We start from the raw sequence: 25,322 nt of genomic DNA on the forward strand, positions 1-25,322 counted from the left end.
TATAAAATATAATAAATAATTTATTTTTTTTTAAATTTTAAAATAATAATAATATTAAAAAATAATATTTTATTTAACTTTTAATTATTATCTAAAATCATGTTATTTTCTCTCCCTATCCCAATAGAGCTCAGGCTATTTTGTGGAATTAGAACACTCCAGAAATTGGCGAATTGGATTTGTTTCTTGCATCGGAGTTTTTATGGGTCTACCGTCTACCAATGAAATTTAAGCACTTTTTTCCCTTACAAATATCCATTACTACACTAGTTAAAAATAACTTGATTCTGTGAACCAAGAAAATGAAATCATCAGGTAGAATTGCAAAGTGAAATGATTTGGGTTTCGAATTTGAGATTTAAAAAATGTCTCAAATGAAATTTTTTTTAAATACGTGATTAAAAAAATATTTTTTAATAATATTATAAATTTTTTTATTGTTTAAAAATATTTATAATGATTAAAAAAATACATAAAAAATAAATATAAAAATAAAATACACTGTCCAATAACTTCATTCGAGACATTTTTTCGATTGTTTTAACATAACTCAATTGCAAAACATGTTAAAATTAAATTAAAAATAATATTATATTAAATTAATAATATTTTATTATTATTTTGATTAATATATAAATTTTGAGTGGAGTAATTAAGTAGTTATTTGAATAATGAGAAGAGATGATTTTAAAAAAATTAAAAGTTAAATAAAATATTATTTTTTATATTATTATTATTTTAAAATTTTAAAAAAATTAAATTATTTATTATATTTTAAATAAAAAATTTAAAAAATTATAATAATAAGATAGATTGTGGGCGTTTTTCTACCCAAACCTGAAACCACTCCCGAATGTAAAATCACTCGTCATGCAAATTTTGATTTTGCATTTGCATGATCGAATGACAGTGCCTTAAAGCCTTCGCTTTTTCAGTGCGTCGTTACCCTGATCCATTGCCATAAACTTCGAAACCCCTTAACCTCTGCCGTGTCCCCTTTTCTCATCCGTCCGTCGCTGCCATCATCTGCCACCCAACGATTGCCAGTCTCGATTATCGAAGGCTAAAGCCCGCTGCCATCATCTGCGTCTGCTTCAACGATTCGAATCGAGGTCCACTTCTCTCCCTCTCCCTCTCTCTGTGTCTACAACTAATTTGGTTTCACTAACCATCTTTCCCAATGGTTATGTTAATGTACTCGTTTTTCCTCGTGTAATATCAGAATATTGTAATAGTGTCCGACATCCGCTTCGTTTTATGGAGTCGGAAACGGAGCCGATTCTAAGTGAATCGAAGTTGGAGGCCCGACTCGGCCTCCTATTAAGTCAGAGTCGGTGTCGGTGCACAATTCAGCCTGGGCAAAAGCGATCCTAAACAAAAGCACTAAACCTGACCAACCCCTTGACCTTTTGGTGTTTTTGAAACGCATTCTTATCCCATTTTCTGCTTCATTGCTAAGTTGCAGACTATCTTCCTGAGTTATCAACCATGCCTACTATCAGCGTGGGAAGGGATCGACTATTCGCAGCCCTCGGAAAAACTTACAGTGAGATTGATGATTTTTTTATATGTATTTCCTAGCATTTTTCTCTTTTCGAAGGAAATTTGATGAAATGGTTATGCTTTTTTTTTTTGGAATATCACAGCGCAGGAAGAGTTCGAAGACCTTTGCTTCAGGTTCGGTATCGAGCTCGACGACGTCGTAAGCATTTCGTGCACTCTTTGTCCTCTTCTCTCTCTCTCTCTCTCTCCTTTTTTTTTTTTTTTCTTGTTAATATTAATGATTTCGAGATTATTGGTACTTTTATTGAGAATATATTTCATTTGGCTGTCCCAGACTACCGAGAAAGCCATTATTAGAAAGGAAAAGCATTTGGAAGAGGAGGAAACCGGAGAAGACGAAGAAGTTATCTACAAGATTGAGATCCCTGCCAATAGGTATTTTACTATTTCATATACAAAACGTAGTTGTTCTTTTTTATAAGTATTTTTATTGGCATTTTGAGGGTGGACAAGCACTCGGCAATGAGTTTCTTGCGAGTGCAATTCGGGTAATTCAAGGGGCAAACTGAGTACACCGGAAAATTTCTAAGTTTTAAATGATAGCAGAGAATTTACATTTACTTATTATTAATTATAGGTTTATTAGAATATTAAATTTTCAAAAGTAGCTATAGAGTTGCTACAGAGTTTTTCTTTATATTTGTTCAGTTTGATTGGTTTTTCCTCTTAAGTGCTACAAATTTTTTTTTTGTTCTCATTAAATAGTTTTTTGGCTTTGCTTATTATATAATTGAGTCGATTTAGATTGGGTTCACTTGTTACATTACAGTTTTTAATGATCTTTTATACTCTTGATTTTTCTTTAAAGTTAACTGTACTCTCTATTTCTTTTTTCTAAGGTGTGTAAGTCACTTTGCTTATTTATGATAAGTTTATTTTAATACAGGGATCTAGTAAAATTTTGAGTTTCTTAACTTGGTTTAATTGATTGACTTTTTTTTTATCGTTAAACAAAATTTTATTGTGCAAAAAGTAGACAAAGGCCCGAGTATACGGGACATATACAAGAGCATCGCCTATATATGCTGGTTTAGCGATACAAGGAAGTGTTCCTTAGGACTTATAATGTCCTTTTTTTTTTGTAAGTAATTAATCATTATTGATAAGCAGAAAAGGCTCAACTCAAGTACATGAGTATACAAGAGACACACCTATTTAGAAGGTGAAAAAGATACAGGAACTTATAATTTCCTTTTCTAACATTCATAATTATTGTTTTTGCTTCTTGCATACTATGCTCTACTTATCAACAAGAAAACTAGAAACAAAAATCAGGGATATGCTTAAAATTTGAGTTTCTCAAGTAAAATAATTTCACAATCTTACCTAGAAAAAATAAAATAAAAATAAAATAATAACTTTTTTTTTGCATTGCCCACATTCCTTGACTTAACGCAGTTGAGTGAACTCAATTTAGGCCTCGTTTGGAAACCCATTTCATCTCATCTCATCTTCTTCCCAAAACCCAATAAAACATTTTAACTCAAACCATTTTACTACTACTAATAGATTTTTCATCTCATCTCATTCTCCAAATGAGGCCTTAGAAAGACTGAACTGAGAGGAACTTCCATTTATTATTTTTCAATACCCTATTCCTTTGGGAAGCCTTTATAGATTTTAATGGGCTCAATTTTCATGATTTTATCATATCTTTTTCTATTTCTAGTTAGGTGTTTCTCTTGTAATGTCCAATGTATTCAATTTTAAAAAGGCCATATACCCTTTGTGTTTTACTTCACAGGTATACCCATTGTGTTTTTCTAATATAATATTCTATTACCTATCAAAAAAATTTCTATTTGATTATAGCAAAAGCAATCCCCGAATCTTACATTCTTAACTTTTGTTCAAGTTTTCAATTTTAAATTTACTCCCAAGATTTCATAATTTTGTCAATTAGGTCCTTCCGTCATATTTGCACTAACTAAACTAATGGAAGTGCTTTCATGGCTTGCCACATTTCCAATTGGATAGGTGGCATATCACATGGACTAATAAGAAAAGAGAAATACTTTAGCCACAAAGGAGTTACACAAAAGTAAATCCACAAACTGACGTGGCTTGGTGCAGTACGTCAGATTGTAAAGTTACTTTTAATGTAAAGTAGATCTAACGGATCACGTGAAACCATATCAGTTTGTGAGTTTACTTTTGTGTAATTTTTTTGTGTATGTAGCAGTTCTCATAAGAAAAAATATAAAATTGTTTAGAAAGCTAAAAGTCATTTAAAATATTCTAAAATCATGTAACAGATCCAAAAATTAAATAGGAATGTCAAAACTCATGAAAACCTAGTTTTTAACAATAAGTAAAAATAAATCAAAACAAAGAATGAAAAATAAAAGTCCAATATATTTTAGAAAAAAAAATTAAAAAATAAGAAAGGCAAAAATATGTGTAAGATCATACAAAAATATATGAAAATATAAAAAAAGTAAGTAATATTTTTTTATAAGTAAAAATTTATTAATACAATAGGCGTAGCCAAGTACACTGGATGTATACAAAAGAAAACACCTAGCTAGGGAGCAGAAATAGATACAAGGAAGTCATGAACATTAGCCCATGTAGTGGCAGTGCTGGCCAGCTGGACAAATATAGGAGGCATCTAGCTAATTAAAGCAGTTTGGAAGATAATTCCTATATGCATTGTGTGGTGTTTGTGGTAAAAGTGCAATGCGCGGACGTTTGAAGACAGAGAGATCGCTAGAGGAACTTATAGCTTTATTTTACAGTACTCTATGTACCTGGGCCATTGTTGTTGATTTCAACGTCATGGATCTACATGACTTTCTTATCTCTTTTTGGCGCCTTCTTAATTAGGGCATATAGTTGTTCTTGTATTTGTATTGGGCTTTGCCTAATTCTTTGACCAATAAAATTTGTTTACTTATAAAAAAAAAAAAAAAATAGCCCATGATAGGGAAATGATCCGAACAAAGCCCAAGAGGGAGAAATGAGAAACCTATCCATTCTAGACCAAACTTGGGAACCGGGTAAGGTTGAAGCCACCACCAATGCACCAAGGCATGTCCCACCAATCCAGATTTGGCCCATAAACTCTGGTAAAGGCCCACTCGAGATCATCTACCACCTTTTATAGAAAAGCAAACCACTGTAAATTCCCCAACACACTTCTCAATACCTGTAAACTTTGAACGATCCTATGAGAAATATACCTTAGTCCCCGGTTCCAGTTAAAATCTTGGGCTTCATAATACAACTGGTTCTGCCCTCCCTCTATTCTTCCCTCGACTTGGACTACCTTCTTTAGTGTCGTAGTTGATTGCCCAAGTAAGATGCTTTAACTCATCGCTCTTCTTAGATCTTGATTTTGTTCCAAGTGCCCCGCCTCAATTCCAGTGAATAGTGCTGTGAATTGGTCCTCAAATCCTTTGCATGTAATCCCCACGCTTTGCTATATCTCGTTAATCTTTTGCAAAACTCAATCCGATGATGAATCAGCTATATTGTTGATTAGTGGAAGAGATATCAGGGGGACGACATCTTCCACAGACGTAGCTCCAAATTGTATACTAGGCCCTAAATATTCCTCCTCACAAGGCACCAATGACAACCCCATCATTTCCTCGACACCATCTCATGCATACTAATCCCTCACCTCCTCAATAGCGCCATTGTTGTTGTCACTACCTTGTCCAAAGCTATATGTTGACCCACAAGGTGCTTGAAGAGGTATCGAGAAATTGGTTCTCTCCATCATGGGTGTTGGGGCCATTGTCACCATTTGAAGTTTTGGGTTGGCTGCAGACTCAGAATCACCCCCAAGTCTCGGTGTGGGTGCCGTCATTTCTTCGTAGACAACATTGATTGGGCGTGCACAACTCTTCGCTGATCCTTTCTTTGCCACTCTGACAGACCCTAAATTTCCCCCAAGCCTTGGTGTTCACATTTTCCTTCAACTCCGGCGTGGGTGTTGTCGTTTCATTAAAGAGAACACTGATCAGGGGTGTAGCACTCATAGGCGAACTTTTTCGTGTCACCCATGGTGGAGGGCACTCCATTTCGGCAGTCTCTATGCTGACCCACTTCGAATATAGATGACCTGATTTTCCTTTTGACCCATCACACTCTCTTGGATCTGGATATTGAAATTGGGCCAAACCTAACTTTTTTTTTTTCCTTTATCCGGTTTTATAGAACTTGGCCCATCTCTTATCACACCCAGCCCCACTCCTTTGTGTAAATGACTTATGATTTAGGCCTATCTTGGGCTCCCCTTTATTTGGCCTTACAACCCCATTACTAGCTCTTGAACATAAGACAAGTTCCGTAGATAACAAGGCAACCGCTGCCTTCAACTTGACAAGCGGGTTTTGCATCTCTTTTAGTGTATTGTGCATCTCTCTTCCAGCCATACTGCCATTGCGAAGCCCCAAACCATCCATTGTTGCGTTAGAAACGATTCTTAAGCTTTCGGAGGAGTCAGACCTCTTCTACCTTGGGTTCTGTCCATGTGTGATCTGGAGAGGTTTCAGACCAATTTCACAATTCCCCTTCTTGCCCCTAGTATCAAACTGAGTCACCGAAGCATGATCCGTATTCTGAGCTTCTGCATATGATTGCCTCACCACCGTGGATGCACTCCGTCTTTTTGCTTTAGTTCCATACTGTTGTTCCCATGACTAGATGTGTTCTTCTGGCTTTCTCCCCATGACCTGTTCACCATTAATGCAGAAAAACAGAGCAGCGAATTTGTGTAACTTGACAACAAATTTCTCCCAACCTAGACCTTCATACCGTTCCGATATGACTAGAACACCTTGCCAACCTCCTTTGTCATATTCGGTCACAGTTAAAAATCTACCATGCATGTTGGAGCGTCGTTGAGCCACGAAGGCTCTGTTTCCTTCGTGCATGTGTTTTATGAATTCCAATTGTCTTTCCGCCTGAAACACTACTTCCACTATAGCCACCAGCCACCCTATACCACAATGACTTAGAACTACAGACCTCCAAACCCTTTGGTCTTCTCCACAATTTTTATTGAGGACCTCCATGCTTCTGGTGACCCATAATAATCTGTGATCTAAAATAAGAAAAAAAGGGAATGAAATAGAGAACTATTTCCAGCAATCATTAGATTGCCTAAAATAGCGATCAGTGCACCCATTCCGTACGAGAGACTAAAGAAGCAATCTTTTTTCTAACTGTAGCAAACTGAAAACTCCCTCCTTTTTCCACAAGAATCTACCATTTGATGTGAGGATCAATAATTTCACATCCCTCTTGTTTCCAAATGCAATTGTTGCGAGTGTCCTAAATGGAAAAGTAAAAAAATGAAACCCCAAAATAGAAAAGCAAAATAAATGCAAACAAAAATCCAAAAACTAGGTTGGCGTACCAAGTGCAAAAAGATGTTTTTTTTTTTTTTTTTTTTTTTTTTATAAACACATAAAACTAGGTTGGCGTCCCAAATGCAAAAAATAAAAAAAGGAAAGTTTTGTAGTGCCTTTTTACTTCATATAATTTAAATGATTTTTTTTTTTTTTTAAATTTAAATGCCTTTAATATAATTTAAAGAAAAGCAGGGAGTTACAACGTCTTTTTTGGGCAATTAACTACGTCGCTAAGGGTGGTACCTCAACTAGAGGGAAGTCAAGGGAGGACATTGTGAAGACAGGGAATCAAGGGTTTGGGGTTGGGTGTTCGTGTAGAGTTTTAGTTCTATGAGAAACAAGGGTTGGGGACCAGTCTGGTATATTTTGGGTTGTTTATTTCACAGGCTTTTTGGGTCATTAGGGGCTTTTTAGGTCATTTTGGGCAAGGTGTTTTCTTGTATACATTCAGTGTACTTGGTTTTTCTTTTGATATATAATATTTTTTACTTATAAAAAAAAAAGATTTTTTTTTACTTATAAAAAAAAAAAATTTAAATGATTTTATTTATTTTTTTGTTAAAAAAACTTGAGAAGCTTTCTTCATATAATTTCAAATGAAGGTGTAGATGATTTAGATTTTTATTATTTTTGTATCTTGAATTTTTAATTCCTTTATGTTTTTAAAAATTGGTTATTTTAAATGTGTTTTGCAGTTTCTTTTTTACTTCATATAATCTTTTAATGATTTTGGGATTCAAATGTTTTTTCTTTCAAAAACAATTTTGGTACGAAGGATCTAAATGATTTTTTCATATTTTTAAACAATTTTGTTATATTTTTATTCTTTTTTAGCCATGTGGCATGCTGCATGTCCATTATTGGATGGCATTTACAATAGTTTAGGAGAAAAATATGGAGGGACCTGATTGATGTAATTGTAAAATCCAAGGAGCAAGATGATAAAATGTAAAACTCAAGGAGCAAAAAGGCAAATGTGCAAAATTCTGAGACTTTATAGTTTTTAACCTTTATTTTATGAGGGTAATTAAAAAAAGAGAATTGGTACAAACATAAAGGGATTTTACAAAAGTAAACCCACAAACTGACGTGGTTTGATACGGTATGTCAGATTGTAAAGTTACTTTTATTGTAAAGTAGATTTAATAGATCACATGAAGTCACGTCAGTTTGTGGGTTTACTTTTGTGTAATCCCTTTATAGCTTAAGTGTTTCTCTTAAAAAAAAGCAAGATAAATTCAAATTGTTTACTCCTTATTGCTTATAAAAAATCTAATTATTTTGTTTTGACATGCACAGATATGATTTGCTTTGCTTGGAAGGAATTGCTCAGGCTCTTCGAATCTTCAGTGGCCAGCAGGAGATGCCGAAATATAATGTGGCTAACATTAGTAGAGAATCAATTATTAAAATGCACGTGAAACCAGAGGTTGTTTATCCCCAAAATTCACAAGCCCATGATCGAATATTTTTTCTTAAATTTTTATTGTGACAGCTGATTTTCTTGGGGTATGAACTCTTCCTTTTCTCCGCTTGCAGACAGTTTCAATTCGTCCCTATGTTGTTTGTGCTGTTTTAAGAGGTATAACATTTGATGAAGGAAGTTATAACAGCTTTATTGATCTCCAAGATAAGCTCCATCAAAACATTTGCCGGTAATGAATCCTAACTCACAGCTTCATTTATAATATGTAACTTGGCATAATTATTATCTCCAAGAAAATGCTTTGAACCGATAAAAGTTGAAGATTTCTTTTTTGATTAACTTTTGATTGTGTTTGTCCATTAAATCTAGACAGAACAGGGTTTATTTATTATGTTTTATGCATGGTTGTTTAAACGATATGCAAATAACACAAGCATCAACGAGTGTGCACGAAGTTATGAAAAATCTTATGAGGTTATATATTAAACCTTAATTTTGACCTAAAGTTTCTAAAGTCTTTTTTGCTTATGTAGTTTTTAGCAGATCCCCACCATTGGCCAAAACTAGCATATATTTGTTACATGGCCCAGAGATTTTATGTCTGGAGCTTTTATGTAAAGTTTCTTTAAAGATTTTATGTAATCTATCATTTCACTTGCTTGCATTTGATAATTTTGTAGCCGAAGAACCCTAGTTGCCATTGGAACTCATGACTTGGATACATTACATGGCCCTTTCACGTATGAGGTAGTTTTCTCCAATATTAATTCTTCTTGTTACAGTATGTTATGTCTTGGTTAATGTGTTATGGCTGAACACATGTGGGCAGTTAGTTCTTTTGTTGATAATGTCTCTTTGGAATGATTGGCGGGAGAGAAATGATAGAAGCTTCGAGGACTGCAAGATAACAATGGATGAGCTTAAAGTTTTGTTTTTTAACACATTGATCTTATGGGTGGAGCCATTGTTTTTAATCGGCTTAATGCCTATGATTTTCTACTTTCGGTTGTAAACCCTAGTTAGGTACTTCTCATATACACTTCTTGTGTACTTGGGCTTTGCCTCCTTTTATGAATAAAACTTCTTGATTACCTATAAAAAAAATCTCTTTGGAACGAAGGGAGAAGTTTCGGCCCTAGGTCAAAAGCTTTTGGAGACCTGTCACCCCTTTGGCCCTTCAATACATATAATCTGCTTGTAAAGAAGACGCAACCATCTAATTCCAGTTGGAAGTATTCTATGTGGCTTGTACTTTTTGAGTTTGTAACTCCTTATTGTCCCGTGGTGCACTTGCAATAAACTCCTTGCTGAGGGCCTGTGCACCCTTGAGATTAGTTGGGATTTTGTTCTCAAACATCCAGTGCCAATAAAAAAAAACTCCTTATTCTGGATGGTTAGATTAATTTGTTGATCACCTTTTTTACTTGTCCAATCCTATGTCAGGACATGCGGCTTTTATATTGTTTGTCCGATTGTTGAAGATTTTCCTCTCTCTCTCTCTCCTTTTTCAAGTGTTTAGTGTGTTTAGCATATCCACAAACATGTTTGCTTTGGGAAGTTATTTCTCTCATTTTTGTATGAGGTTATAAAAAATTGTACGAGGTTATTCCACATTAATTTGCTTAGTTTAAATAATACTTGAAGATTGTACGAACTGAAGTAAGAACATCTACTGCATCAGTAACTTACAATTTCACTCTTTTTTTTTATTTGCAGGCTTTGCCTCCTTCAAGTATAAATTTTGTGCCACTGAAGCAGGTAACCTTCATATTTTGATTCAATTCTTAAACACAGTCCAAATATATTGTTACTTTGTCAGAATCAGTGCTACCTGATAAAGTCATGAGAAACAGTATTATACAAAATGAGCACATAGGCTTGTGACTGAGCTTGTGACTGAAAAAATTACAGAATGCTTGAAGGGCCTTCCCTAAAATCTCTGTTGAAGAAAGACGTATTTTCCTGGGTAAAAGAAAATTGGATTCATGTAGCAAGCAATAGGTTTCCCTGTTGTTATTCAGAGTTTTAAACCAAACTTGTTCCCATTGGTTTATTGTACTTGATATATAAGCTATCATTTCTTCTGCTTTGGTGTCCCTTACAAAGAAATTAAATCATGTGGTTGACAACTTTTAAACAAAGAGAGTTTGTGTCTGAAATAAGAGCTCTTTTGTGTTTTTTTTTTTGTTTTTTTTTTTTTCACGCGACTTTTTGTTTTCTCTTGCACGCTTCTCATTTGTCCATGCAACTTCAGTTTTTTAAACTAAATCTTCTTATTAAAAGGTACTTTTCCCCTTCTCTGATTGACCAGAGAATCTGCTGATTCATCGGAACTTCCTATACTTTTGTAGATGGCAGTGGTCTAAGAAAATTTGCCTTTATCATGCTTTATCTTCTTTTTTTGAATGATAAAATAGTGTGAAGTTGCAGTGTATTATGTTAGAACTGATTGCTTAAAGCATTTTTCTTATGGAATTTAGGTGAACAATTTCAGAGCTGATGAGCTGATGGAGTTTTACAAAGTGAGTCTTAGATAAAGATATTGGTGATTGCACCTACATTGCCTGTGCACGATTCGTAGGAGCTTCTATATTTTACTTTATGTTGGTTGTGGAGATATTAGAATATAATTTCTTGATCTATGTTTAATCTTGATTTGGCAGTCAGATTTGAAACTGAAGAAATTTTTGCACATAATTGAGAGCTCACCAGTGTTCCCTGTTATATATGACAGTAACAGGTATGATGATTTTTTTTCTTATACGTTTTATGCAATTTTAAGGACTTTGAGCTCTTTTACCTGCCATTTTAATTAATTGTTGTTATTTCTTTATTGTTCTATCATTTTCCTCTCACTTTCTTGTCTTAAATTGTTGAAGATATCTCTTCTGAGGACATTGAGTTCATACTGTTCGTTTTACTGAGAGTACTGGAAATATAACTATTGTCTTTATTGAATTTTCATGGAACAAGAAAATCTTTTAGCCTATGTACATGCTCTTAAATCCTTTTTATACTGAATGAGTAGTTGTAGGTATTTATGTGCTCTTAATCTTTTAAATTTTGTCTTTTTCTTCCCCCTGAAAATTCTATTTTTTATGCAGAACTGTTTTATCTTTGCCCCCAATTATCAATAGTGCCCATTCAGCTATCACTCTTAAGACGAAGAATGTGTTCATTGAATGTACTGCCACTGATCTGACAAAAGCCAAGATTGTTTTGAACACAATGGTAACCTGGAAATTTTCAGCTGCTTTGGATTTTTTTTTTATTGTTAAACAAAAATTTTATTGATCATGAAATAAACAAAAGCTTGAGTATATGGGACATATACTCGGCTGCTTTAGATTTTGATTATGGTTTAGAGTTGATGAATGAATGATTTTCTTCTATTGTCCTAGGTGACAACCTTTTCAGAACAATGTGAAAGGAAGTTTGAAATTGAGCCAGTTGAAGTGATATACTCAGATGGGAAGTCATATATTTGTCCTGATTTGTCTGTCTACAGCATGGAAGTCTCTCTGTCCTATATTACTGGTGCAATTGGCGTCCCCTTGGATGCTGTCAAGGTATTTCAATTTCTTTACATTATATGTCTATTTCTTGATAACTCCAAGGGGTTGGCCCAAGTGGTGAAGGCTTTGGTCTTGGGGTATCACTCCCTTCAAAGTTCAAGGTTCAACATCTCATGGGTGTAAACAATCTTTTGGGGCCACATCCCCTGGTGAAAAGTCAGCGATCTAACAAGTTTTGTGTAGGGAAACTTCTGAGTGCGGTGCACGAGACCGGGGTTTACTTTGTAGGGGTGGGTCTGAAGGATCCTGCCTTGTAGAGGTTCCCGAATCCCCGACATAAAAAAATGTCTATATTTTTTTTTGATAGGTAATAATTTTATTCAAAGAAATAGGCATAAGCCCAAGTACACGCAACGTATACAAAGGAAACACCTACAACTTCCAAAAATGAAAAGAAATTGACACTAGATAACTAAAACAGATGTAGAAAATTATCCTCCATTACAAAAGCTTTAACCCAAGAACTTAAAGTACTGAAGAAAAAATCCCTAGGATCTCCCAATGAGCGTTCTTTATCTTCGAAGCATCTCCCATTTCTTTCAAGCCATATGCACCACATAAGACAAGGAGGAATCATCTTCCAAACTCTCGCCGCCTTCTTACAGCCCTTCAAACCCTTCCACCCTACAAAAAATGTCTATTTCTTGATTTATGAAACCTTAAATGTGCATTCAAGGCGGTGGCTGTTATTGATGCATGTGTGTATGGGAGTGCTCATTTCTTATATATTTAGTTTTTAATTTACAGTGGGGCTGGTTAGCTGTATTTTTTAGTATTTGAAAGTTCTTTATTTGTTTGGTCTTTATACATGTCACCAACCAACAACTTATATTTGTATATTTTTTGTTGATGTTTGTTTTCCACTATAGCTAGATGCAAACGAGTATCTAACGTTCTCTCACTTGGAAAAAGATTTTGTTTTTTGATTGGCACTGGGTGTCCAGGAATAGCGTCCCAACTAATTCTAGGGGTGCACATGCCCTCAGCAAGGAGTTTCCCGCAAGTACACTTCGGGTAATTCTAGGGGAAAATCCTCCAGTCTGATGGCCCTTAGAGATTGTTTGCACCCAAGGGGATTGACATTGAAATCTCTCCCAATACAACATGGCAAATTCCACCAACTTATTAACCCACCTTTCTTTGATGAAGAACTTAGCAACCCACCCTAAGGCATTTTACCTCTCTGTTTAATCGTTTTGCATTCTAAAATAGTATTTAGGCTTCTTAAGAAACTAAGAGAACCCGTCCCCTTCATTCTACCCTAACTAGAGTCATGGACCTTTAAGTTACGTTTGGATGTTGAGATGAGTTGAGTTGTGAATAGTAGTATTTTATGGGTCCCATTGAGATGGGTTTAACTTTTTTAAGTTGAGATGGATTGAATTTTTTAGGTTAAAATGTATGAAGTAGGTTGAGATGAGTTTTAATTTTTTTATGGGAAGTTGAAAAGGTAGTGGGTCCTATCAATGATTAGTTTGAGATGAGTTGAGTTTGGTTCAATAACCAAACACAACCTTAGTATCTAGATAAAACAAGTTAGTTATTTTTATTTTTTGATGAATAAGAAGTTTTTTTTAAGATAAGTAACAAGGCAAAGCAAAGTGCACAGGAAGTATACAAATACTAAACCTAGTTACAAGTCAGTTATTTTAATTCTTTACAACCTTTTAGTATTTGGTGTATTTCTACTCGCCAAGTCTTGGACACCTATTAGCTTTGATGGCAATGGACCATCCATATGCTCCTCGTCAAAAACATCACATGAGATTCCCACTAAGTGCATGAAGGATTTAACTTCCCGTAAAACCCAATTCGAAGGTATTGCATGCCCATCCTCAATAGCAAATAGATATTCAAGGGTTCGCAACTCAAGGGCTCATCTCAAGTATAGTGATTCACTACAAGGGCAGACTCACAGTGTTGAAGCGTGTTTGGTCACAAAGTGCCAACGCCAAAGTATTTCACTTACCAAAAGCGAAGCACATTTATAAAGGCTCACATTAAGTGTGCTTTTTGGCACTTTCCTTAGTGAGCTTAAATCTCAACAAGTGCGCTGTTGTAGTTTTTTGAAAAAATATAAAATAATGGAATTAACTTTTAGTGTTTATTTGTACCCCTTTTTTTGTCCTCAATAACTACTTTAGGATTGCGTTTTATTGCTTATGTTAGTTCCAATGTCAAGACCTACAATATTCGTGCATTTTCGGTTATTGACCTTTGGGTTATTTTGATTCAACCGTGTACTTCGGTTGTGGCTATCAAATGTCACGGTTGTGTATATTTTGTAAAGTAGAGAAAAGTATATAGAATGCTATGTTTAGTAAGTTGATCACTTGAGTGTCATGTTGCATATGCTTTAACAAATTGAGTTAATAGGCTAAATATATTCCTATATTTTTTTAATTTTTTAAAATATTTTATTATACATATATTTTATTATAAAGGAGTGCTTTACTTCAATTAAGCCACAATCTTTCACTTTTTTAGGTTATAAGCAATGTTTACGCTTATATGCGCCCAACTCACCAATACCAGGCCAAGACAAATATAGCACTGATACACTACCTTTCTGAGGTACCTAAAGCACTCCCAACCACTTGAGAGAAGTCAGCATCCTCCCCCTTGCTTGGGCAATCTGTACCTTTTGGCCTTGCCGTAGAGGAACCAAAATCTGGAAAGACGTTCTCCTTAATTGTGATATACATCCAATTTGTTCCTTTTGGCTTTGTTGCAGCATCCAGTAACCCTAAATCATCCTGTAACCCTAAATGGAATTGTAACGCCACAAGGGAGGCCCAAGCTACGTCTGAGTCCTAATCCCAAAATGACTAGTCAATGATACAATTGGAGCCCCATTGGAATCATTATAAAAAGCAATAACTTCTCTCTCCCAAGCAATGTGGGATCCCATGCATGACCGACAAATTAGTCAGTATGAGGTATTACAATCTCTCCCCCCACTTTTAAATTCCCAACGTCCTCGTTGGGCCATTCCATCATAGGTGACACTATTCAAGTTCCACATTTCTGTTTGGGATAGACTCTGATACAAATTGTAACGCCTCAAGGGAGGCCCAAGCCACATCTGGACTCTATTTCAAAATGACTAGTCAATGGTACAATTGGAACCTTATTGGAATCATTATAAAGAGTAAGAACTTCTCCCTCCCAAGCAATATGAGATCTATACACCACCTATACATTCATCGGTCAATATGGGGTATCGCAATCATTTGTAACGCCCTAAGGGAGCCCCAAATCACGTTTGACCCTACTCCAAAAGGACTTGTCAATGATACAATTGGAGCCCAATTAGAATCATTATAGAGTAATAACGTTTCACTCCCAAGCAATATGAAATCTCATACACTACCTACACTTATCAGTTAGTAAAGGGTTTCACAATCTCCCCCCTTAAGTTCTTAGTGTCCTCGTTAGGCCATCTGATCATGGTGGCAAGGCTCAAGTTCCACACTTTTGGTTGTGATATGTTCAAATAGCATTTGTAATGCCTCAAGGGAGGCTAGAGCCACATTTGAGCCCTACTCCGAAACGGCTAGTCAATAGTACAATTGGAGTTCCATTGGAATCATTATAAAGAGCAAAAACTTCTCTCTCCCAATCAATGTGGGATCTCTTATACCACCTACACTCATTAGTCAATATGGTGTATCATAGACTTTCAATTGCAATATTCGATCATTGATTAATGTTTGATTTTTGTAGAATCACCTCTCTCTGAGAGCCTTGAGTTAAGAACCACCCTCGGAATCAGATCAAACTGAGGTCATTTTTTGATCTTAGTATCAGTGACGCCTAATTGCAAAGAGATGAATAATATCATCCACTTTATTCTCCTCGTCAATTTCCTTGTCTCCATTCTCTGTTTCAGGCATATTATTGATGCTACATTTTGTTACGAACTTGTTTGTTGTTGCCCAAGGGTGTCACTTGTTTGTTTGTTGACCCAAAGGGTGTCACATGTTTTCATAAAACCAATAAAGAACACATCTCAAAAATTTTTTTTTTCAATAATTCTAAAAAATTACAGCAACTTTACTTACTAAACATGCCCATCAAATTCTTGTTACCCATTGTCAATTTTTATATTCTTCAAAGATCAGTCTCCATATTTTTTGAGTATCATGGAACATGTTTATAGACATTGAACTCCTTCCTATTCTGTTTGAACTGTGACTCTTAATGAGGGTACTAACATATGTAAGAAAGTGGGACTAATAATAAACATAACTAGATCCACGATCTCTGATTTTTTTCATATATATATATATATTTTTCATATATATATATATATTTTTGATAAGTAAGAAGTAAGTTTCATTGATATGAATGAAAGATAGGCATAGCCCATGTACACAGGGAGTATACAAAAGAAAATGCTTAAATACATTCTAAAAGAACTACATTAAAAATAAGAATTCATTCACATTGTTTCCATTAAAGACAATAGCTGAAAACCATAGGAGTAAAGTGTGTAGAAAAAAATTCTGAAGCTCCACTATTGTTCTCTCTCTATCTGCAAGGTACCTCGCATTCCTCTCCATCCAAATACACCACATAATGCATAAAGGTATCATCTTCCAAACTGCGGCCACCTGGGGACAGCCTTGAATACCCTTCCAGCAGGCAAGCATATCAGCCACCTTTGACGGCATAACCCAAGCAACATTCACTCTACTAAATATCCCATCCCATCCCACAGCTTTCTTGTCACCTCACAATGCAATAAAAGATGGTCTACTGATTCATGTTATATTCTTGTCAGTAATTTGTTGTGTATACTTTATAGGGTTTGCACCTGATCTACACAAAATTAACCATGTCATACTTTATTTGAAATCTTAAACTATGTTCTGTTGGAGGGATGGAAAGTAGGAGGGTTGGAGAGGGAGAGAAGGGATAGAAGGTAAGACAGACGATTCTACCTCCACTTCATTTTGTTTGGTTGGCAGGGTAAGGGGGAGGGAATGATTATAGTTAAATGCGGGGTGAGGGTAACATTGAATTTTATTCCCTTCTATTTTTTTTATAAGTAACTTTACTCACTTTTGTCACACTTCCTCTTTTAGCGAAAAAGGAAAACAAAAGAATAAAACAAATAACTCTCCCCCCTCTCTGCCCTCCGATCTTTCTGACTTTGATTGGATTGTAAACAGTGGGGCAGGTGGAATTATCCTCTAGATTTGCTTTCCCCTAACCAAACAGTGTGACTTGTGCGCCCTCTCATCTTCTTCAGAACCCTTTCCTTATTCATTGCTCCCGTAAAACCTAATATTAGATTAGCAATCTGCTAGTAGCTGTCATGTTATGATGTGGATACTTTATATTTCTATATGTTCAGTGACAGTAACTACTCATATGCGAGGGCTTAGCTTGTTTTTGCTCTGTCTGCTCACTGTCTTTCCTATCATGCAGGTCACTAGTTTGTTGAATCGGATGCAATTGAGTGCTGTGCAGTCTGTATCAGGTGATGATAGCTCTGATATTACTGTATCTGTACCCCCAACTAGAAGTGATGTTCTTCATCCATGTGATGTTATGGAGGTATTAATAGTACTAAAACCTGGTCATTTAACTAATGCGTCTTTTCTGCACCAAACATGTTTGTACTTGTATTTGTATTGACATGGCGTGTTTTTCGTTGCTAAGGATGTTGCCATTGCTTATGGGTACAATAATATTAAGGATATTGCGATTGCTAAGGGTTACAATATTTCAAAGGGCAGGGCTGTGTCTTTGAGGCCACTGCCCCTGGAAGAGTTTAGTCATCTTGTCAGATTGGAGGTACAGAGCCAATAAGATACAAATAGGATTGCAGCTTTTTCTTGATTAGTGATACCGTTCCTTGTATACTTTTATTTTTTTATTGCATTCTATTTGTTTAACAATTTTTTTTTTTTTTGGTTTGATTTTCCCATTAGATGGCAATGTGTGGGTTTACCGAGGTCTTGTCATTTATTTTGTGCTCACACAATGATAATTTTGCAATGTTAAATCATGAAGATGACGGTTCCACTGCAGTGATTATTGAAAATCCTCGTTCTTCTGAAAATGAGGTTTGTATTCTCAATCTTATGTGCTTAATTATACTCTGATAATGTGGATTTTGCTAGTATAATTTTTGGAAGGGTATGAATGTTGTATATGATTGTTGTAACTTCTATTGATATGATACCTTTAATTGTCTCTTTACTCATTTTAGGTGCATTCTTTTTTGAAAAGTCCTCTTTTGCTGTCCTTATGCTTGCTATATTTATTCTCTCTTTGTTATGAAGACTTTTTTTGAACAAAATCAAGACTTAATGCATATCATGAACTCCTCCATTTCTTTATAAGGCAATTATATCTTTTTTAAGTCATTTGCCTCCGCTTTCTCCTTCTGTTTGTTACTTTTTTTTATGCTAGTTGTCTTGTGTGGTTTAAAGATTTTCTTGAAAAATTCTAAAATCTTTTTGAGAAATTGATTTTCTTTTGTGCTTTGTAAAATTGGTAAAACCTGTAGAAAAAATGGAGGACTTATAAAAAAAAAAGTGGACTTATAAAAAAGAAAAAAGAAAAAAGTGGTGGTGTCCACTGAATAGATGCTTCTTGTGAAAATTTTTCAATGCTTTTTGGGGGGTTTTGTTGTGTTGTGTTCTTTTTAGGTTATGCCAAGGCAAAGGATTAAATGAAAAAAAGTTTGGATGTTTGGTTGATAGAAAAAAGTCTGCTATAATCTAAAAGACATTTGTAGATTTGTTAGCTGGTTAGGTGTTCCCTTTTCAGTTCCACCTCTGACCTTTCTTTACCAGTAATATGTATTATTGATGCACAATGCTCATATAAGATTGATACTATTACTGTTTACTTATAAAAAAAAAAAGATTGATACTATTACTGTTATTTATTTTTATACTTATCTTTACCATTGTTTTTTGACCGATCAAAAAAAATATTTATTTACTTACATCTAAGGTGATCTTTTTAACCTTTACATCATTCAAAATTTTGATGAGTTCCATATTTTGTCAAACTCACTGTTGTGAACCTTCCGTCCTAAGATTTGTTCCATATCAACAACGTCATTGGGGTTGGTAGCCAACCCTTGCACACAAACTCTCCAAATTATGTTTTTATTTTTTATTTTTGATAAGTAAACCAAATTATATTTTATTGGCATTTATTTGGAAACTTGTTTAAGTAATGCATTGCTATCCTGTCCACGCCCAATGAGTATGAGATTAGGATGCATCACTGCATGATATGCATGTTATAACCAGAATTGTGTGTGGATTGTTTCACAAGATTGTCTGTATCACAATTTTAAGTTGCTATTGAAGTGGCTCTCCTGATTTGGACTTACATTTTGTCATTAAGGTGCATGCATTTTTCGCTTTAACCAAATTAACTACAGGATCTTAGAGTGCGTCTATAAAGCATTAACTACAGGATCTTAGAGTGCGTCTATGCTTTATAATTAATTGGGAAAAAATTCACAAATCCCCTCAAACTACCATTGCATTGCAATTACCCTTAATATCAATTTTGGTGATCACCTCCTCAAACTACTCAAAATTTGCAATGTACCCCACCTCATAAGAACTTTGACATAAATACCCTTCGTAAAAAGTTTGAAAAAGAAATCTCAAAACCAGTAGAAGATATAAAAATACAAAATAATTATAGCAAAGTAAAAGTAAAAATTAAAATTAAGTTTCAAAAATTTTGAAATGTAATATTAGAAACGTAAAAAATGAAAATCATTTTCAAAATAAAGTTTTGAAATTTAACTTTTTTTAAATCTTTATGAAATTTTAATTTTTAATTTAACATTGGATTTGGTCAATTTTTAGAATTTTTGGGTGTAATTTTGTCCTTTCAAGTGGAAAGGAGGCACATTGTAATTAGTTATTAGTTTGGGGGTGATTGCAAATTGGGTGGTAATATGAGGGGGTTTTGTGTGTTTTCCAACTAATTAGTATATTGTTACCAACATCAGTAAACTCTAGGTTTGCTTCTTGGTTTACTTGGTTTTCACTGTCATTTATTTCTTTTATCTTCGTTTGTTTTCTCCACCTTCTTTATTGATTTGAAGTTTGACACATTGTTTCATTTCCAGACTGCTCGTACCAGTCTTATGTCTGGTCTATTGAAAACTGTTGGACAGAACAAAGCCCATCCAAAGCCCATAAAGGTACATTGTAGTTTCTCAATAGACTATTGATTTTTCCGTGGGTGAGTCTGACTGTGCCCATGTTATTAGGTAGTCACATTTAGTTTGTATTATGTTAGACGAGTTGTGAGCATGTAGGGTTAATAATTTCTGAATGGAAAATGCTTGGGTGCCCGAAGGTGGTGACCAAAGCATGTGACTGAACAGTGCATTTGCCTGTTTTTAATATTGCCTTCAGGCATAGTAGCAGGACTCTTTCTGAATTGTGCATAGCATTCAATTTAGTTAGGCCATTATTCTTAGTTCTAGTTCTCTCTTTATGGAATCTTATGTTGTTTCATTGTCGTCAATAAATACAACATTTGTGGATATAAAATTTACAATCTTTTGTGTGATTTTTCTCTTCATGTAGCTGCGCTGTTTAATCATGTCATAAATAAATATGAAAATTTTAAAACTATTGAATTAAATATAACATCCTTATATGTAATCTTCATACGCCAATGGACAGCGCTAGCATTTCTTAAAAGCCATGCGAGTTGCTTATAGCAGTAATTGTTGAATGTAGGGATATTAAAACGATTATTGTTATTTTGTTATCTGGGGCTTCTAGGATATTTTTGAAGGCAAAACCCACTCAATCCGAAAGTGCCAAATATCGTGCCCACAAGTCCTCAGCCAACCCCCAATGTAGTAGAAGATGATCAACACTTGCCTCATCCTGTTTGCACAAACATCACCACTCCATTACTTTGATATGCCTCTTTTGTCAAATTACCCAGGGTTAAGATCTTTCCCAAGACCTCCATCCAAACAAAACCTTTGAATGTGCCATGCTTCTCTAAATAGACTTCCAAGGAAATGAAGAACCAACTAGAGTGACGAGCGCATTGAAGAAGATTTCACCTCGGATGGATCTCCAATATATGTGATCATTGCCATCTATTCTCCACCTAAAGAAATACAGCCGGCCTGAAGAACGAAGAGAACAACTTTATCACTCAATCTTTTTGTTGATCTAACAAAATTAAGGTTCCATTGGGGCAAGCATTATTCAACTGAAGCCTCCTTACAATGGAATGAATGAAATATCTCCCAAAAGTCTCCTTAACTTAGCCTTGAAAGTGGCCTCCGATTGGAAGCCCATGTACTTTTTTGGTAAGATGACACTTTACAACCCAGAATGCCTTAACTTGAATTCATCAGCATTCCTCCCCACAAGAAATCAATCTAAAACATCTCAAAGCGTTTGGCAACACCAAGGATAGGGAAGAAAGACTAGAAAAGTTGGTAGGTTAGAGTATTCTTGGTCAGAGTAACTTGCTCGCTTTAGTTACTTTCACCTAAGTGATGTTCCATCTATTTTATAGCACCACCCAAATAGATGGTGCCTTCAACAGCATCCCATGTGGGAGACTTGGATGCTTCATGGGTAGATATGACACTCTACAGCCTAGGAAACATGTCAAACTGCCAATATTATCCACCACTCTAACTGATACTAATTCTGACTTGGCCATGTTGATTTTTAGCTCTAAGTTTGCTTTGAATCATAGGAATAAAAGACGCAAATGATTGATATGATCCTATAGTCTCTCAAAAGATTAAAGTCTCACTACTGAACAAGAGAGGAGACAGGATAAGCTCTTCATTTGTCTAATCTACTAATAAACTTGATAGGAGCCCCTGTTCACAGCAGCTGACAGAATTCACTTGGCGAATCCATTACCAACCAAAGAGTAGAGCTGTCTCAAGTTGTGAGAGCTGTTAAAGAAGCATGAGGGAGTGCTGTTTATCAAAGCTGAAAAAATCGCCTTAGAAATATAATTTTCTATCCACTCACACCATCTCTTTCACTCGATCGTATGCATTCTTCATATCATTTCTGTAGAGCACACCTAGAAACCCCAATCTAGTTATGGTATTGGACATTCTTTAGCTATTATAACTGAGTCTAAGGTGTTTTGCCCCTTAATGAAAGCATTATGTGATCTGGGTGTATTTTCACCAACGCTATTGTATTAGCTAGAACTTTTGAGATGATTTATATGAAGTGATCTCTTATCATTATTTCTATACATTGGCTTAATTTTTGTATCTTCATCAGGCAAAGTAATATTCTTCTGTCATTTTATCTATTGTGCATCTAACAACAAAGTTCTCCTATTTCTAATTTTGTCTCTAGATTTTTGAAGTTGGTGATGTAGTGCTGTTGGATGAGACTGGAGATGTAGGTGCAACAAATCGTCGCCAACTTGCTGCACTATATTGTGGTGCTACTGCTGGATATGAGGTGCATTGATATCTTACTCAGTTTAATTATTTTATATTACTAATCATAGTTGTTTTGAATGGCTAATCTCAGTTTGTTTTATGGTATTGGAATTTTTTAAAACATTGGCTCAATCCGTCCACATTCATCTTCATCTTTTAAAAAAAAGTGGATATTTTATTCCGGTTCATTTATTGTTTGTTACTCGCATTTCTGGCAATTCAAGTTTCTATATTTAGATTTTCACCTATAAAAGAAAAAGCTGTATTTTCAAGTTGGCTTTGTCCGAACGAGAGTTGTGAGCATTCAAACTGTGTTGGCCTTGAATCTTAGGGCCCATTTGGATACTTAGGATATCTCAGTATATTTGTGAATAATAGTAAAATAGTTTGAGTTAAAATGTTTTAATGGGTTTTGGGAAAGGAGAGAAAAAATTGAATAAAAATATTATAAAGTTAAAAAATTGTTTGAATATAATTTTTGAATATAATTTTTGTTTTGCAATTTGAAAAAGTGGTATTGTTTTTGTGTTTTGTTCAAGAGTTTAGAAAAGTTATAATGATTAGGTAATGATTAGATAAAAAAGTTGAAAAGTTGAAAAGTTGAAAATTTGAAATTGAAAGTGTTTTGTGTTTGAGTGATGTTTGGAAAGGAAATATCTGAGAATACTTGAGACCAATTGTGTTCCCAAACGGACCCTAAGTTATCGTCAAAGCAATGTTCCAAAATCGAGACTTGATTTACAATTCTGATGCTGCGTCAGTATCTCTAGGGAAGAAGGTTTTTCCCTTTTGGACTGCTGCTTTAGGAGGCTTTTAACTTTGGATAATAGAAACCAAAGGATGTTTTTGTGATGAATAGTTGGCATGTTCTTATAAAAAAAAAATAGTTGGCATGTTTAAATGTAGCAAGTTCATTGATCTCCTGCTGCTTCATTATTCCCTTGTTAAGAGAGCTATGATCTCTTAGTGTTTCCTTTGGGCCATAGGGGATGCCTCAAGAGTGGTTGATGGGGTACTGCTTGTAGCAGTCTCTTTCCTTGATTTTGTAGATTGTGGATAATTTAAACCTCATTATCAAATTATTTGGGGGAATTTTTGGATACATTATGTATGTGTGGGGTCTCTCCACTTTTTAATATAAGTCACCTAATTTATATGTTAATTTTTTGGATGGATAAACTCAACCTATGTTTAATTAAACATATCATTCATGTGTGTATGTAAATGTCCTCTGAAGAGAATTATTATCTAAAAAAATGTCTGCATAAAAACTGTACATTTATGTGTTACATGTGAAGCATTTCAACAGCGTGCCTAAATTTGAACTTAAGATTTGCAGATAATTCATGGGCTGGTGGAAAGAATCATGGAAGTGATTGGGCTTGTTTCACCTAATGACAATACAACCTACTATCTAAAGCCATCTAATGTAAGGGCTCGTCTCCCCTCCTGCCCATTGCAGTTCCTATATGTATATTTTTTTTTTTTTGGTATTAGTGCTTGGTGATGATGTACCTCTGTCTTGCTGTCTTCTGAAGGAGCCTGAGTTTCTTCGGGGTACACAAGCTAGCATCATTTATAAAGGGAAGCAAATTGGAACTTCTGGAATAGTGCACCCTGAGGTAATTATTTTTCGGTAAATAGAAACTCGCTGGTTGGTGTGGAAAGCATATAACCAGATATCTAACCTATATGACTGGTTTTCCTTTCTGCCCAACCATTCCAATCTGAGATGTTAGAAAAAAGTTAAACTGACCATTGTCTGTTGTGGTCAGTTTATTTCTGATCAGTTTTGTGGAGATAATTAGAAATCTTTACAGGAAGCAAATCATGTTAAATGATCTTTGTATCATTCTGCATTTCCGTCAGAACATTCTTTTTTGCTACTTTAACCAACGGTTTCTGGCATTTGTTTAATTGAGTCAATTTGGAGACGGCTTTAAACTCTTTTTCATGGTTATTTGAAATGACAGTCAACTTATTTGAGAATATGCTGTGGCTTTAGGTCTTGAACAAGTGTGACATCCCTGAACCTTGCTCCTATTTTGAACTCAACATCCAGTGCTTTTTGTAGGATTTATTTTGTAACAGCAGAGGTAAGTTTCTTGATCACTTTGTCCTTTTAACCTTTTCTGGGTTCGAAATAAAACTGAATATATATCATCTCTGACTCTCAGTTCTTTAGTAAGTTTACTTGTTGCTTTAATTGGTTTGTGTTATTTAATAACTACAGGAACATTGGCTTCGCTTCGATTACTCCATCGTTTAGTGGCTCTAGTGCCAGAAATTACCATATCCAGGGCATCCATTTGCAAAATACTCTTCTGGTTGTCTCCATTTTGGAACCATGTATGATGATGGGGATGGAGGAATATCATTCCAATTGCACGGTATTGTGGGGGGCTTTATTTAAGTTGATTTAATATATATATATATATATATATATTGTGTTCATATTGGGAATATTTGATGTGTATTGTTGCCTAACTTTTATGATTGATGAAGAAAAGATTTTGTATCCCGCTTTACATTCTACCGAAGCTTCTGTTTTCCAGATTCCCGTTTGATGTCATGGAGTAATGTTAAATACAATCGTAAAGTATACAAGTATCGTAAATCATTTTAAAAAAGAGAGATTAATTAATAATTTATTTTTTCATATAAAATCTTATTTATTATTTTTTTTTAAATGATTATAGGACACCTATACACTCCCAATTATAACCATCATTTCTCGATGTCGACCCCTTTTACTTGCCGGCTTTAGGGTGGGATAAAAGATGACTCTTTTCAAGTTTTTGTCGTTTTGCAATAAATTCGTACTTTGTCATAATATTATCTAAAAGCCCATCATGTAAAACGTCAGCTTGAGAATGTCAGCCAATCCAGCTGAAGTAGTTGGAAGTTGATGTCTGAGATCTGAAGGAAAGCATTCAAATCTCGGAAAC

The 25,322-nt window shown here is 34.8% G+C and overlaps 1 protein-coding gene across 3 annotated transcripts; it reads left to right on the top strand.

Annotated features, from left to right (window-relative positions):
• The first annotated feature begins 844 nt into the window (after positions 1 to 844).
• LOC108986685 (phenylalanine--tRNA ligase beta subunit, cytoplasmic-like) lies at positions 845 to 24,895 on the top strand. Of its 3 annotated transcripts, none has more exons than XM_035686037.1 (21): positions 845 to 1,112; positions 1,223 to 1,546; positions 1,647 to 1,702; positions 1,838 to 1,938; positions 8,226 to 8,355; positions 8,466 to 8,581; positions 9,033 to 9,099; positions 10,069 to 10,110; positions 10,833 to 10,874; positions 11,016 to 11,092; positions 11,457 to 11,583; positions 11,754 to 11,921; positions 17,364 to 17,492; positions 17,598 to 17,732; positions 17,870 to 18,004; positions 20,047 to 20,121; positions 22,286 to 22,393; positions 23,714 to 23,803; positions 23,913 to 23,996; positions 24,380 to 24,470; positions 24,608 to 24,895. In XM_035686037.1, the coding sequence occupies exons 2-20, from the start codon at positions 1,489 to 1,491 to the stop codon at positions 24,446 to 24,448; spliced, it is 1,809 nt and encodes a 602-aa protein (XP_035541930.1). In that variant the 5' UTR covers positions 845 to 1,112; positions 1,223 to 1,488; the 3' UTR covers positions 24,449 to 24,470; positions 24,608 to 24,895. The 3 variants fall into 3 exon arrangements, with proteins under 3 accessions (XP_035541930.1, XP_018814927.1, XP_035541931.1); XM_018959382.2 differs by having other exon boundaries at positions 1,466 to 1,546; XM_035686038.1 differs by lacking the exons at positions 23,913 to 23,996; positions 24,380 to 24,470; positions 24,608 to 24,895 and having other exon boundaries at positions 1,466 to 1,546; positions 23,706 to 23,781.
• Positions 24,896 to 25,322: the final 427 nt, after the last annotated feature.

Source organism: Juglans regia, chromosome 15 (genome assembly GCF_001411555.2).
Source record: "Juglans regia cultivar Chandler chromosome 15, Walnut 2.0, whole genome shotgun sequence".
Classification (NCBI taxonomy): Eukaryota; Viridiplantae; Streptophyta; class Magnoliopsida; order Fagales; family Juglandaceae; genus Juglans; species Juglans regia.